The sequence below is a fragment of the Drosophila novamexicana genome, unplaced genomic scaffold (assembly GCF_003285875.2).
Source record: "Drosophila novamexicana strain 15010-1031.04,08,12 unplaced genomic scaffold, DnovRS2.1 tig00001209-arrow-arrow-pilon, whole genome shotgun sequence".
Lineage (NCBI taxonomy): Eukaryota > Metazoa > Arthropoda > Insecta > Diptera > Drosophilidae > Drosophila > Drosophila novamexicana.
The window spans coordinates 876,026-890,113 of record NW_020824843.1 but is presented as its reverse complement, the minus strand read 5'-3'; the positions used below and the strand labels follow the sequence as shown (position 1 = coordinate 890,113).

Here is a 14,088-nt window from a genome sequence, read left to right as displayed (position 1 = left end):
CCGACATTACTTTTAAATGCTGCTGGAATTGCATTTAATTTGGAAAGTGCATCGAAGTTTATGGCTATGCTAATCGCTAGTGAATATTAACTATCTGGTTGCCCGCAAATTATCTCAAATAGATTTCCTTTGCTAGCATTTCAACAATTAATCCTGAATAGAATAAGGCTCTCAGCCACACAATTGGCAATTGTTGTTGGGCATTATATTTATTAGTTTTTGTGTGCTTAGGCTGCTATTCAAATACGGACTATAGTTAATGCTTGGGATTCAGAGAAGTTTTCAATGATTTCGAGAGTGGCAGCAGTTCGAAGAGGCACCACAGTTGCGAGAACAACAGGCTCCATTGCATTTCGGTCTTGCTGGATATGTCATGCAGTTATTGCAAGCATGCATACAGCACATTTGATAGTAACAGGGGCATCGACAGCCACAGGAATTCGAGCACGGCGATCCCCTACAGCAATTGTTACATTTTTTGGGGATTGGTTTTATTACTTTAGGTTTTTCTTTTGGTTTCTCTTCTGGTTCCTCTTCTGGTTCCTCTTCTGGTTCCTCTTCTGGTTCCTCTTCTGGTTCCTCTTCTGGTCCCTCTTCTGGCTCCTCTTTATAGATAGGTGGTTCGTTGATCTCAGTATTCGATTCAGATTCAACTTTATACACCGTTTGCAATACATTCCCCGCCTCATCGTTGGTAACCTCTTTAGTTTCTGTATAAACACGCATTTTTATTACTGCTGGGGCAGGTTCAGCTGTGTCATTCAATTGATTTGATTGTTGAGTTTCAGCAAAGGGTTGTTCCTGTTCCGCCATATCTTTAGAGTTTCTTTGGCTGTTGCTTTTTGAAGTTCTTTGTTGGTCTTCTACGTTAATGCTTGCAGTCCCAGCAGCAAGGTCATTGGGAATATCGGTAGGCTCGCTTTTTCGAGGTGAATTTACTGAAGTTCTCTTGCTCTCTTTGTATATTTTTGAATTCTCATCAGAAACAACCTGGGATTCGATTTTCGGAGGTGATTTTGTTACTGTATTTTTGGCTTTCTCGATTAAGTAATCGGTTCTAGACTCGGTATTTTCAGCTATATTAGATGTAGTCCCCTTTTTAGATACAGAAGTTCTTGGACTGTCACTTTGAGATTGACTTAGCTCGGCTTTTGTTTGTGAATTATTTGAAACTCTCCTGCTCTCCGTACTGGCTCTTGGATTCTCATTGGAAACAACATTGGTCTGTTGTGAATTTTTTGAAGCTCTCCTGCTCTCGGTACTGGCTCTTGGATTCTCATTGGAAACAACATTGGTCTGTTGTGAATTTTTTGAAGCTCTCCTGCTCTCGGTACTGGCTCTTGGATTCTCATTGGAAACAACATTGGTCTGTTGTGAATTTTTTGAAGCTCTTCTGCTCTCCGTACTGGCTCTCGCATTCTCATCGGAAGCAACATGTGACTCGACTTTTGGAGGGGATCTTTCTGACGACCGCCTTTTTGTTCCCTCGGTTAACGAAGTGTAACTTGATTTCATATTTGCAGCTGTATTTTCTGCAGTCCCCCTCCTAGATTGTTCAGTTACTGGATCGTTATTGGAAGTCCGACCGGACGCCATAGGTGTAGGTGTACTTTCTGATGACCTCTTCCTCGACTGATTGCTAGCTGAAATGTCAGTGTCATCTAGAGGTGAATATCCTGAAGTTTTTCTTTCTTTTCGATAAATAGTCAAAGGATCATTGTTACCTTTAGCGGGTTCTAGATGTAGAGCCTTCCTCACTAATTGTTTGATAGTTATGTTTTTACTGGAATTGATTTGGGCGGTGTCTCTTGCCGAATTTCTACTCTTTGCAGTGCCGATAGTTGAACGATCATTGCAAGCTAGGCCGGCTCTGACATTTGTTGATATTCTTCGGTGAGCCCTTTTTTGTTGATCACTTGTGAAACATTCATACGATGGCGGTATCAATGGAGTGATTGTTTCGAGTACTTCTACTTGACTGGACTGTATGCTCTTACGTTTAGTTGGAGGCCTTCGACAACATTTATACTTCGGCATTATATTAGCTTTTACTGAAAACTTATTTTGAGCCACAATGATAGAACTCTCAATTTTTCCCCCTCCACTTCTGGGTATATTTTTATTGAGATTTCTAAGTATTATAGATCTGACACTATCTATAGATTTCCCGGGTCTTATGCTAGAGCCGAGTTTTCGTCTTTCAACTCGTTTTTGAACAACTGGACCTGACAGCGAAACTTTTGGTTTTCTTTCCGTATCTCCATATGTTGTTAGCGTAGCATTTCGATTTCTTCTAGTAACTTCCCTTCCAGGCTCTCTAAATGTGGTTTCAGATTCTGTTTTCTTTAGTTGGCTATCAGCAGTAGTTTCTTTAGTATATTTTGCCCTTACTTGCGCGTTCTCTGATGAAGCATAATTCTGGTTTGCCGACTCCGTTTTGCCTGCCGAATTGTTGAAGCTCGGATTTGGTTCATAAAGAGTTACCAGTTCTTTACTTATTTCTTTACCAGTACCATCAAATTTGGTAATTGACTCAGTTTTGTGCAAGTCTTTACTTTTATTATTTTTAGAGCTTATAAATCTGGTAAGCGATTCTGTTTTTGTAACTAACACTTCTTTCTCACCAGTTTCCTTGGTGACCTCGTATTCAACCACCTCGATCTTTTGAATATTATGTACTAGGTCGTCTGGAAATTGTGTCGTCTTATCTTTGAATATTATATCGCTGGTCTGACTGCTATTTCCTCGCATCATTGGCCATTTTCTTTTTCTTTTTACACAGGGGCTGGTCACTCTTATGCATTTATTTTGCACGTCATCAGTATTGATAAATGGATTGGATCCAGTCAATTTCTTAACCCGTGCATTCGTATTATAACTCAAGGGGTTACATACTTTAGTAAACCCCCCACCGCGTTTGCAGAGTCCGCACTTTCGAACCTCTAATGTTCCCCTTGGTTGCGACATTTTGATGTTACACTGGACACATGAAACAACAATTTCGGTGGCTCAAACAAACATTTTTCACTACAATTCACACATAAAATTTGGTACCCAACAAACATATCAATTTTGTAAACCTATCAGAAATACATTTTATTGAATGAAATGTAAATCTAAGAAAACACAAACAAGTAAGAGTGCTCTAGTCAGGAGTAACCGACTAGGAGGCACCCTAAAAGCAGCGACGATCTGCCATTACAAACATTCTCGCTTCCTTACATATACATACATATACAAAAAAGGGATTTTGATATCGATGATTTAAAACATTTGCGCGGGCTATATTCATGTAACTAGCTTTTATTTTACACTGAGAGCAATGCACAACATGCTTTATTTGATCCAAGATGCCTTATTCTGCCTGTCCCATAAATTATATTTTTTTTGCTCAGTTTCAATGGGCTCAGAGAATAATAAGGATATATTCAAAAGAAGCATTTGCTTTTGTTTTCAGTTCATCAGTTTAGATCAGTTCGGTTTAGTTATTGTAATATTGTAAATGATTTGTTGGAAGAGAAATTGTTGAAAATTGTGCGTTTGCCAAATTATATGTATAAGTTTTGTACGAAATGGGACTGCGTGATTTTCAAAAGAAATTAGATCAATTTCAAAATGCAGTCGATGTACCCAAATGGTATTTGGGTTTATCGGACTACCAGGAGGATACCATCAAGGAGTTGTGCAACGATCTGCGTGATGACTTCGAGCAGGGCACAAGTTTTCGCGTGGAAAAGAGTTTAACGCGCCTGGGCCTCAGCCCACTGATTAGCAAGAAGAAGATTCGAACTATGGTACAGCTGAGTCGCGGTAACGATTTGGCTTTCATTTTCTTTATACTCGAGGGCTACTATATAAGCTGTCGCAAGAATGGCGAATACACGACCAACGAAAAGTTGCTGATGATAGCAATGGCAAAAATAGATTTATTGCCAACACTGCAGGAATTAGATCGTATACTGCCACCACCACAGCTAAGTGAATTGGATCTGAAGCGTCAGCAGCGCAGCTATGGTCAACAACAGCGGAATTCAAAATCCCCGCAAGAGCAGCAGTTGACGAAGAAAAAACCCAAAATATCGACACAATTTCCATACTTTCAACGTCAGCCCAGGCCCAAGGAAATTGTGGTTAAATACACGAGTAAACCACCCAATGTGATATCTACCTTTCCATTCTGGCCATTGGATCAGCCTCCAAATTATGGAGTTAAAAGCGACCCACCATGGTTCGCCGAATACAATTTAAATCCAGTTGGTCGCCTGGTCAAAAGTACTGTATCTGAAGCGGTGGACAAATACTTCCATCATCTAAATCATATTAAATATCTAGAATCCCGAGCTAGGTTTAGCCGTAGAGCGGCCGCCGCATTAGAGAAAGCTATGGATGACGAGGACACTGAGCCACTTATGTGCGCCTATCATAAATTCGCAATTGGAGAAGCGCAGCTGATCAAAGACGAGCTGGTTGTGATGGCACGCGATCGTTGCATAGAATTAATGGATGTGACGCTGCCCTATCGTAAGCTGCGACAAAAGCGTATTGTAGCTCAGCTGCAGCGTGATATTGACGATTGCATTAAACGATATTCCATGAAAATGGAAAGCACAACGGTGCACACGATATCCAAGTCCGATTGCGTACTGTGCCAGGAGCAGCGCGTTGATTTGCCCGTGGCCAAGCCCCAGGAGAGAAAAGGTCGAGCTTTAGTCGGAGACAGCCTACATCTAGCTCATACTCAAGCGACTGACACCTGTATTGGTGCTCGTCTCTGTGGCGGTGGTCTGCGTCGTCAGCCAATCGACTTTGAGGTAGAGCTGCCACCGTGTCGAAGCTCGAACGCAGGCACATCTATGCTGTCTGACGCGTCGTCATGTGTGACACCAAAAGGTAAGAGCCAGCAACGCATATCCTTTCTGCTGGATGACAGCAAATTGAAGAAACTTCGAAAGAATCGGAAAGACCAAACTGTGGAAGTGCGCTATCAGGGCAAACAGACAAAGAAGACGTTCTTTACGGCGCCCAGCGATCACAAGCCATATCAATTTAAGTACAAACGCATCTTTAAGTCCGGTCAAGAGAAGCCACGTGATGTCAAGAAGGTGATTGCCAAGGCGTTTGTGAGTGCACTAGATAGAGGCGATGGAACACCTATTCCTTTGTGCGAAAAACCAGCCGAAAACACATCCGAAGACGATGTGGAAAAGCTGGAAATGGAAGTCAGCGGCATTCGTTTAACAGACAGCTGTGCATCCACGGATGATACCAGCGAGCACAGCAAACGCAGCTATGAGGATCGCCGGGCGGACATCGTAGACGCTGTGGTGCGTTGTGCTAAGGAAATCTGGATGAAGGGTGTCAATGCAAAACGAGCCGAGATGGAAATACAGGCAACCGAAGCCAAGAAAAAAGAGAATCCACTGCAATCATCATTACTAACATATGATATTGAAAAATTTGATCCGGATAATGCACAGCTCATGAATCGCATGCTACAGGATGGCCTCGCACAGTTGCGCAAAAATCAACGATTCGTGCTTGCCTCCCTGCCCAACGCTTACAAGCTGCCCGTGCTCCAGGCATGGATAAGGCGTCGCTATGGCAAACAATATACCGAAGAAGAAGCGCAAAAGAGTATTCAACAATCGATCAAAGTATTTGAAACGATCACCTTGCTACAAGGTATGCCGCCACCGGCTGACTTGATGGGCATGGATCACTTGCCGCAAAGCAAAGAGAATTTTGCCTACTGCAATCAGGCCAAGGCCCTGGTAAGTATTGCCAGTCGAAAGACTGCTTAAGGCAACAATTAGCTCACATCCTTATTCGCCTGCAGGCCGCAAAGGTGCGACAGGAGTACTATAAAAAACTGAACGATATTTATATGAATCACACAATCGCCTGCTGGTATGCCATGGGCAATTATATGTGTCGCGCCGGACCACCGAGAAAAACATTCTACGCCTATATGTCGGCCAATACCCGGGACATTATGCGCAATAAGGTGTGGAACGGCGAATACAGAGATATACGACAATTTCGCGATAATTACAAAGAAGCCCATAAGAAATAGTTATGCAAATGATGGCTGCCGTTTTTCTACAATTTTTTGTTTCTTTTAGTCTTGATTCAAGTTATGAGTGACCAAAAGAAAAACATATTACCTCGCGAATATACGACAATTTGCTTTAATGAAATGCATTTATAGTATAAATATTATTGGTAGCTCTTCTTTAAACGAGACACCCGCTTGCCAGTTATGCCCTTGCTGGCCATATACGCTAAAATGGCGCGCTTTGTGAGCGTTTTAAGGTTGCGGACATCGAACTCTAGCTCCTTGTTGGCATACCCAAAATTAATACCTTCCATTTGGGTTATCATGTGTATAACGTTTAGAAGCATGACGCCATCCAATTGCTGTACCCTTATGTGCAGCTCCAAATCCTCTTCTGTGGTCATTGGTAACTCGTGATCCTCCTTCTTCCATTCCTTGTACGCCAAGTCTTCGTTGCGAGCTTGTGTGTTATCGGGCACAACTGTAACGCTGCCCTCCTTGGATTGACTTGGTGAACTGCTGCATCCATAAACTTCCTTGATATCCAAATCTGAGGAGGAAGAATCTGACCAATTGCAGCTCTCGTTGGAGTTATCGTGCAGCGGCACCTTCGCGTACATATCCTCAAATACCAATTGCAAATTCTTTGCCATTTCATAACAAAGATGCCCCGGTCCTGTATATATATACGTATTATAAAATATTAGGCGCACATCTCGTGCAAAATCAATGGCATTTAAATAAAAATTCGAATTGAGACGATATTTGATTGTCGACAGATCCATGGGTTCCTTCACAATGAGATGATAATCATAAAGACCCAGTAAATCGGCGTCTAACGGTTCGTAAAAGACCCAGGCCAAACTTTTGTACTTCTTGGAGAAAAGATTTCTTATGATTGCCTTACAGGCGCTAATCTCCGGCGTTGGCTTACCTCGTTTAGTTGATGACATCATGCTGCATGAGGTATAAATTAAAGCTCCGAGAGTTTCGGTTGTTTGTTTTTCATAAATACCTTTTCAAATTCAGTAATCTAATTGCTATTAGTTGAAAGCAATGAATATATATTTTTTGACAATTGGAGTATTCGAAATGAAACTCGCACAGAGTTGATTTGCGTGCGTGATCTAGTTCAGTTCAGCGAACTTGTAAAATAAATGAACAATTTAAAAGCTGCGCTTCGTGTTTTAATTCAAGTCGCAAATACATGTTTGTTTGTATATAAGTGTATGTATAAAATGTCAATTATCCACATATATTCGCTTATATGGCCGGTGGCACAGTGAAGATATTGAATCTGCATATTTTGTAGACAGATACTAGCCAACGATTTGTATGGTTCGCCAATTCTACACCAGAAATTTGCTCGGCATTGGAATAGTTACGCCTGAAACGCATAAAAAGCTCTATGAAAACATACGGCAACTGTGAACTGGGATCCTCTAGCTGCAACTTAAGATCCGGCTCCATTTCGATCAGTGCACTTTTCATCTTCTCAAAATCCGAACTTGTTTCGCAGTCGGCCACATGACGCAGTCCCACCAAGACCACATCAATGACTGCATACCTCAAGCCCAATATAGTATGAAGATGCACATTAATGGGCACCGCTTGTCGTATATCCTGTTTGCGAAAACGCAACAGTTCCGCGAAAGACTTGTGTGGAAAGTTTATCGACTCGTTGGCCATTTGGTAATACACATTTGATGTGGAGAAGTGATCAATCTTTTCCGTGTCGCGTAAACGTAGAATATCTGTTAACGCAACGGCTGCCTTTTTCGTCTCATCCACGAAGTCCTTCTCTTTAAAATTGGGATCCCATGTCCATCTCAGCTTCCACATACGCAATTTACTCATGTAGTACTTCAGCGGATTGTACTTGAAGACGAGCTGTGGCACAAGCACATTGTTCATCACCTTCACTTTGGTCGCCTTCGGCTTGGGGGGCAATATGAAATGTCGCTGTTGCTGGTAAATATGAAGCTGTTCCGGTGTAGCGGCAACGTTCCACCCCACTCCAGACCATTTACGTAACAATTTCGTGCACATTTTGTCCGTAATTTTGACTTTCAATTTGTGTCTAATAACCGAATTTTATAATGTCAAAGTAAAAGCCAGACCTACTATGTTAAATGGATAAAAGAGTAGAGCACATCTGTCATTAATTTTAAATGAGAAATTAACCCAGTCTTAACATAATTATTTACGCTGTATTAACAAAATATAAAAAGAAAACTAAAATTTGTTGTACATACACATTCACAATGCCCCGCCGTCTACTCTTCCTGCTTGCGAGTCAGTCCGTTCTTTTCAGGCTCGTAGAACTCATTTACAATGGCTTCAACCATTCGTTTGAGTGTTGCTGTCAGATCATCCCAATTCTTATTCTCCGGTTGGCCACACATTTCAGCGTAGTACTTTATCTTGGGCTCAGTTCCGCTAGTACGCAATGTGACCACCATACCATTTTTAAAAGTAAACGTAATCATCTGGGTGCTTTCACTAACCGGTAGCGTAGCCTTTTTATCAGGTGTGCTGCTATCATATCCCGTGGTCAGGTCACGTACATTCTCAATCTCATATTCGCCGTTTAAGATGCTCTTCGGATAGGTATTCTTTTGACCATTGTCAAAGCTGCGCAGGCGATCAAAAATCTTCTTAATAAGCTTTTGATCCTGACAAATTAGATAGGAGACTACATTTGTGTGAAATCCGTAAGTCTCGTATATTTCACGTAATTTGTCCTGCAATTTCATACACTTTTCGTACTGCAAATAGCAGGCCATTGTGGCCACGTGCGCAGCAGCAGTGATACCATCTTTATCGATCACATTTGGCGTCATCATATAGCCAATGGCCTCCTCGAACCCAAAGAGCACATTTTTGCCCGCATCACGCTCCTCGATTGTCTTGTTACCGATCCATTTGAAGCCTGTCAGCGTTTCATGGAAGGTAAATCCCTCGACTTTTGCCATCGATTTCAATATCTTTGAGCTCACTGTGCTGGCAATCATAACACAATTGGATACATCTGGATTTGCTTCGCGCATCTTATAGTTCTCCAATGCCCACCAGCCTAGGAGGGCGCCCAGCTCGTTGCCGTTAAATAGTTTATATCTGCTCTTGACCACCTCAGCAACAGCCAGACGATCGGCATCCGGATCGTTGGCCAAGATTATAGCACTTTTTGTAGCAGTTGCTCTTTTTATGGCCAAATCCATTGATGTTTTGCCCTCTTCTGGGTTGGGGATAGGTGTAGTTGGAAACTCTGGATCGGGGTCAACCTGATTAATCACAGGTATCACTGGCTTCAAATCAATCGTGCTAAAAGCCAACTGTATGTACGGATAGCCAACCCCATGCATGGCCGTATAGGTAAATTCTAAAGGGCATTTTTTATTGAGCTCCCGAAGCGGGCACGTTAGCTCCATCTTTAAACAGTCGTAATAAGCGGCAACCATCTTTTTGTACGGTTTCCTCAACAGTTCGTTGTCACACAGTACACTCTCATCCCAAGAATCTGCTTCGGGTTCCAAATTATCCAGAATGGACTGACTAATTCCCGTATCGTGTGGTGGTATGATTTGTGCACCGTTTGTCCAATAAACCTGTTAACAAATATTATAATATTGGAAGATATCTTACAGGACATAAAATGACATGACATACCTTATAGCCATTATCCTGTTTGGGATTGTGCGACGCTGTTACCATTACCCCGGCCAGACAACCTAGTCTTAAAATTGTAAATGGAACGAAGGGCGTGGCAACATAACGGTTAAAAAGATACACACGGAAATTATTGTTCAAAAACACAACCGAAGACAACTTCGCAAAACGTTCACTGTTGTGACGCGCATCATACCCAATAACAATGCCTTGCTCGGACCAGGTACTCTCATCCGGATACTGTTTCTTCAAATAAGCGCAGAGTCCTTGGGCGGTTCTTAAAAGTGCAGGCATTAGTTAAACATATATAGTTTGTATATTCCTATGAATTCTTAGAAAACTTACTGTATAACAACCAGATCGTTCATGGCATCGAAACCAGCTCGCATTGCGGCACGTAAGCCCGCTGTGCCGAACGCAATACGATTGCAGAGGCAAGCTTGAAGACTAATTGTATACCGGATAGTTAAACAAGGAATTAAAGTTGTAAGTCCATAACATACGTTTTCCAGTCTTCTTTCTTAATAGCATTAATGATTTGAGCTTTGGTATGCGGATTCCGATCCCAATCGATCCAATTTTTTATTTGTTTATCAAGCACTCGATCACCAGAATAACAATGAAAATTTGCCGTACCAGAACTTCCTTTACCAATACGCTGAAGTTGTTGGTTCCGACACTGAAGCATCCAATATCGCACGGATATGTTGCCCAGCTGGCCTATATTAGAGAGCTTTCTTTGCTGATGGTACAGCTCGCGTTTATTGGGACTAACAGGGACATTTATCAACAGTCCCGACCAATTGGCAGATACATTTGACAAAGTTCTCTTGGCAAATGTGTGAATTAGTAGTACCATCTTGACAAGATAAAAGTAAATTATTTTTATTAAAGATTCTTACAAAAACTATAAAAATTTTGATGGCTTCTACTGTCCAAAATCTTTCCAAACCCTATCCTTACTGTGTAAAATGTTGATCAACACTAACACGAATAACCAACTGTCAAACATTTTTGACTTTCTAACCAACTTAAAAGCATGAATAAATTTGTAATGCAGCAAAATATTTCATCCTACTTTAAAAACTTGATCCGGTTCTTAGTAGATGTCTGAATTTTATCTCTCCAATAACTTTAGTGAGTGATATATCCAACCTTCCTATTCACCATTACAAAAAACCAGTAGATGTTTACTTTCTTACAACCCCAAGAAAATCTTTATTGAATTTAATTTTTTTTGGTGTTTCTAATAATCAAAAATATCTGTTGCCATCAGCAGCGTTGGTAATCCGAAATCCGATTGTACTCGTTAATTTAGCAGAAAACTGAAAATTTGGGGCATCTACATATACGAAACCCATCTATACTCCGCTTGCAAATCTAGTCTTCCTGTCTACGCTCCAGTCCGTTCTTTTCGGGCTCGTAAAACTCATTAACAATGGCATCGACCATGCGATTAAGAGTCTCTGATAACTCTTCCCAGCGCTTGTTTTCTGGTCTGCCGCACATCTCGGCATAATACTTCAGTTTTGGCTCAGTACCACTAGTACGTAATGTGACCACCATACCATTTTTAAAAGTAAACGTAATCATCTGGGTGCTTTCGCAAACTGGTAACGTGGCCTTTTTATCTGGGGTGCTGCTATCATAGCCCGTGGTCAGGTCACGTACATTCTCAATCTCATATTCACCGTCCATTATGCTTGTTGGATAGGTGTTCTCTTGGCCGTCGTCAAAGGTTCGCAGGCGATCAAAGATCTTCTTAATAAGCCCTCTATCACGACAAGTGACATAAGAGACGACACTGGTATGGAACCCGTAGTTCTCGTATAAGTCCCGCAGCTTCTCCTGCATTGTCATACACTTCTTGCAGCGCAAATAGCAGGCCATTGTAGCCACGTGAGCTGCAGCACTAATACCATCTTTGTCAATAACATTTGTGGAAACCATATAGCCAATTGCCTCCTCGAACGCGAAGAGCACCTTTTTGCCCGCATCGCGCTCCTCGATCACCTTGTTACCGATCCATTTGAAGCCTGGCAGCGTTTCATGGTAGGTGAATCCCTCGACATCAGCCATAGATTTCAATATCTTAGAGCTGACAGTGCTGGATACCATCACAGAATTGGATACATCTGCGTTTTCGTCCTTCAGTTTATAATTCTGTAATGCCCACCAGCCTAAAAGGGCGCCCAGTTCGTTGCCACTGAATATCTTGTATTGCTTACTGTCGTCAAGTTCAGCAACAGCCAAACGATCGGCATCCGGATCGTTGGCCAAGATAATGGGACATTTTTTGGCAGTTGCCCGTTTTATGGCCAAATCCAATGATGTTTTGCCCTCTTCTGGATTGGGTATGGGCGTCGTTGAGAATTCTGGATCTGGCATTATCTGCTCACACACGGGAACAACGGACTTAAGGTTAATTTTGCCAAATGCCAACTTTATGTATGGATAACCAACGCCATGCATGGCCGTATATGTAAAAGTTAATGGACATCTGCCATTGGCCTCCATTAGTGGGCAAGAAATCTCCTTTTTAAGCGCATCGTAATAAGCTGTAACAACATTATTGTAGGGATCGCTCAACAAGTCGTTGGCGCACAGCAGAGTCTCATCCCAAGAATCGGGATGTGGTTGCAAATTATCCAAAATTGCCTTACTAATAGCTTCATCATGCGGTGGTATGACTTGTGCGCCATTAGACCAATAAACCTGTAGGCATTATTGTAAAAATATTGTATATAGTCATTTGCGAGCCATACCTTATAGCCATTATCCTGTTTAGGATTGTGAGACGCTGTGACCATCACACCGCCTAGGCAGCTTAGTCTTTGTACGGTGTAGGGCACGAAGGGCGTGGGAACAATACGCCTAAAAAGATATACACGAAAATTTTGACTTAAGAACACAATTGCAGTTAATTCCGCAAAGCGTTGACTATTGTAACGACCATCATAGCCAACTACCACGCCCTGTTCGGCCCACGATGCCTCATCCGGATATTGTTCCTTTATGTACGCACATACCCCCTGAGCAGTCCTGTAACGCATGGTTGATATATAATATTTTATATTTTTCCCATGCTTTATGAGCTGAAGGATATTCTTACTGTATAACGACCAATTCGTTCATAGAATCAAATCCAGCACGCATTACGGCACGTAATCCCTCTGTGCCAAAAGATATACGTCTGCAGAGACGGCATCGAAGGCTGTGTTTGTAAATTGGTTGATTGCAATATGGAAGGTTATATAAGAATGTAAGTTATTATTTACGTATCCCAATCTTCATTCCTGACCGCCTCCATTATTTGCGCCAACGTGTCTTGGTTACGATCCCATTTGACCCATTTTTTAATTTGGGCGTCTAACTCTTTGTCGCCGGAGAGCGGCATATGCTTCAGCTCGCATATCGCTTGGCCCATGGATTGACACATTGTGTACTGCCGAAGAATTTAGAAAAAAGTTTGGGAGCAAATTCTTAAAAGCTAGTGAATAGCACAGAAAAACTTTTGACAATAATTTCATCACATTATCAAATAACACGATGACAAGTAGAATCGAAAAATGGGAACTTTCATGTACAAAATTTTTAACAAAGTGGTCGCTGACAAATTAGTCGCCTAAATTTCAGAGGTTACTAATTTACAATGCTAAAAATGATTGCGTGTAAAAACTACATTTTAAACCAAATATGTTAATATGAATATTTGTTTATTTGTAAATTAATTATAATTTCTAGAAGTTCTAAAATCTGAATTAGGATTACAAAACACATGATACTTACGGATTTTATGGAAAATAGTATTTCTTAAAGCTCTTGAAATAATAATTTTTCGAGAACTAAATAGCAAACTCACACGAGTTCATATAATTAGCGAACTCAGACCCCATTATAATTGCGCAAAAGCAACATAAGGACATGAGAGCAAGGACATGCCGCCACGGGGATATTATACATTTGCTCTAAACAATAGTGTTGCTCATCTACTCACATATGTTTGTATTTAGCAAACATATTTTCCATATAGTTAATTATTCGAATGGGTAGGCAAGAAAACAAAAATATTTCCATAATGAACAAGCATAAAACCGCACTAATTGTGACTCATAATTAGAGACATGTTAATTGCCAAGCATCACAAGCGTAAAAAATAATATAAACGAGGAAAAAAAAAAACAAATAAAAAACAAGTAAGAGGTTCTAGTCGGGAGCCCCGATTAGGGTATACCCTGAACCCTCTCCTCCCAAAATCAAATGCATATATATATATTATATTTTAAAAGCTATATGTCAAGTTTGGTGACTCTAGCTCTTATTATTTACCAAAATTGCCCCAAAAAACAGGATATCGATATCGA

General features: G+C 41.2%; 6 protein-coding genes across 10 annotated transcripts; 1 reads left to right on the top strand and 5 right to left on the bottom strand.

Annotated features, from left to right (window-relative positions):
• Positions 1-183: 183 nt before the first annotated feature.
• Positions 184-3,099, bottom strand: LOC115766574 (protein split ends-like). Of its 2 annotated transcripts, none has more exons than XM_030710557.1 (2): positions 1,725-3,099; positions 184-1,661 (listed from the first exon to the last, which is right to left on the bottom strand). In XM_030710557.1, the coding sequence occupies exons 1-2, from the start codon at positions 2,965-2,967 to the stop codon at positions 283-285; spliced, it is 2,622 nt and encodes an 873-aa protein (XP_030566417.1). In that variant the 5' UTR covers positions 2,968-3,099; the 3' UTR covers positions 184-282. The 2 variants fall into 2 exon arrangements, with proteins under 2 accessions (XP_030566417.1, XP_030566418.1); XM_030710558.1 differs by having other exon boundaries at positions 184-1,643.
• Positions 3,100-3,450: 351 nt separating this feature from the next.
• LOC115766505 lies at positions 3,451-6,192 on the top strand. Its single transcript, XM_030710458.1, has 2 exons — positions 3,451-5,771; positions 5,837-6,192. The coding sequence occupies exons 1-2, from the start codon at positions 3,573-3,575 to the stop codon at positions 6,071-6,073; spliced, it is 2,436 nt and encodes an 811-aa protein (XP_030566318.1). The 5' UTR covers positions 3,451-3,572; the 3' UTR covers positions 6,074-6,192.
• A 6-nt stretch (positions 6,193-6,198) lies between these two features.
• On the bottom strand, positions 6,199-7,147 carry LOC115766507 (bromodomain-containing protein 2). The gene is made up of 2 exons (XM_030710464.1): positions 7,071-7,147; positions 6,199-7,012 (listed from the first exon to the last, which is right to left on the bottom strand). Exon 2 carries the CDS (start codon positions 7,009-7,011, stop codon positions 6,217-6,219), a length of 795 nt encoding a protein of 264 aa, XP_030566324.1. The 5' UTR covers position 7,012; positions 7,071-7,147; the 3' UTR covers positions 6,199-6,216.
• Positions 7,148-7,318: 171 nt separating this feature from the next.
• Positions 7,319-8,104, bottom strand: LOC115766520. The gene has a single exon (XM_030710487.1). It carries the CDS (start codon positions 8,102-8,104, stop codon positions 7,319-7,321), a length of 786 nt encoding a protein of 261 aa, XP_030566347.1.
• LOC115766506 (phosphoglucomutase-2-like) lies at positions 8,093-10,716 on the bottom strand. Of its 4 annotated transcripts, XM_030710463.1 has the most exons (6): positions 10,228-10,716; positions 10,070-10,171; positions 9,850-10,001; positions 9,725-9,786; positions 8,311-9,663; positions 8,128-8,210 (listed from the first exon to the last, which is right to left on the bottom strand). In XM_030710463.1, the coding sequence occupies exons 1-5, from the start codon at positions 10,581-10,583 to the stop codon at positions 8,332-8,334; spliced, it is 2,004 nt and encodes a 667-aa protein (XP_030566323.1). In that variant the 5' UTR covers positions 10,584-10,716; the 3' UTR covers positions 8,128-8,210; positions 8,311-8,331. The 4 variants fall into 4 exon arrangements, with proteins under 4 accessions (XP_030566321.1, XP_030566322.1, XP_030566323.1 ...); XM_030710461.1 differs by having other exon boundaries at positions 8,093-8,175; positions 9,725-10,001; positions 10,228-10,714; XM_030710462.1 differs by having other exon boundaries at positions 8,097-8,178; positions 9,725-10,001; positions 10,228-10,715.
• Positions 10,717-10,924: 208 nt separating this feature from the next.
• On the bottom strand, positions 10,925-13,239 carry LOC115766579 (glucose 1,6-bisphosphate synthase-like). The gene is made up of 4 exons (XM_030710564.1): positions 13,003-13,239; positions 12,837-12,938; positions 12,490-12,766; positions 10,925-12,439 (listed from the first exon to the last, which is right to left on the bottom strand). The coding sequence occupies exons 1-4, from the start codon at positions 13,161-13,163 to the stop codon at positions 11,105-11,107; spliced, it is 1,875 nt and encodes a 624-aa protein (XP_030566424.1). The 5' UTR covers positions 13,164-13,239; the 3' UTR covers positions 10,925-11,104.
• Between the last annotated feature and the right edge of the window lie 849 nt (positions 13,240-14,088).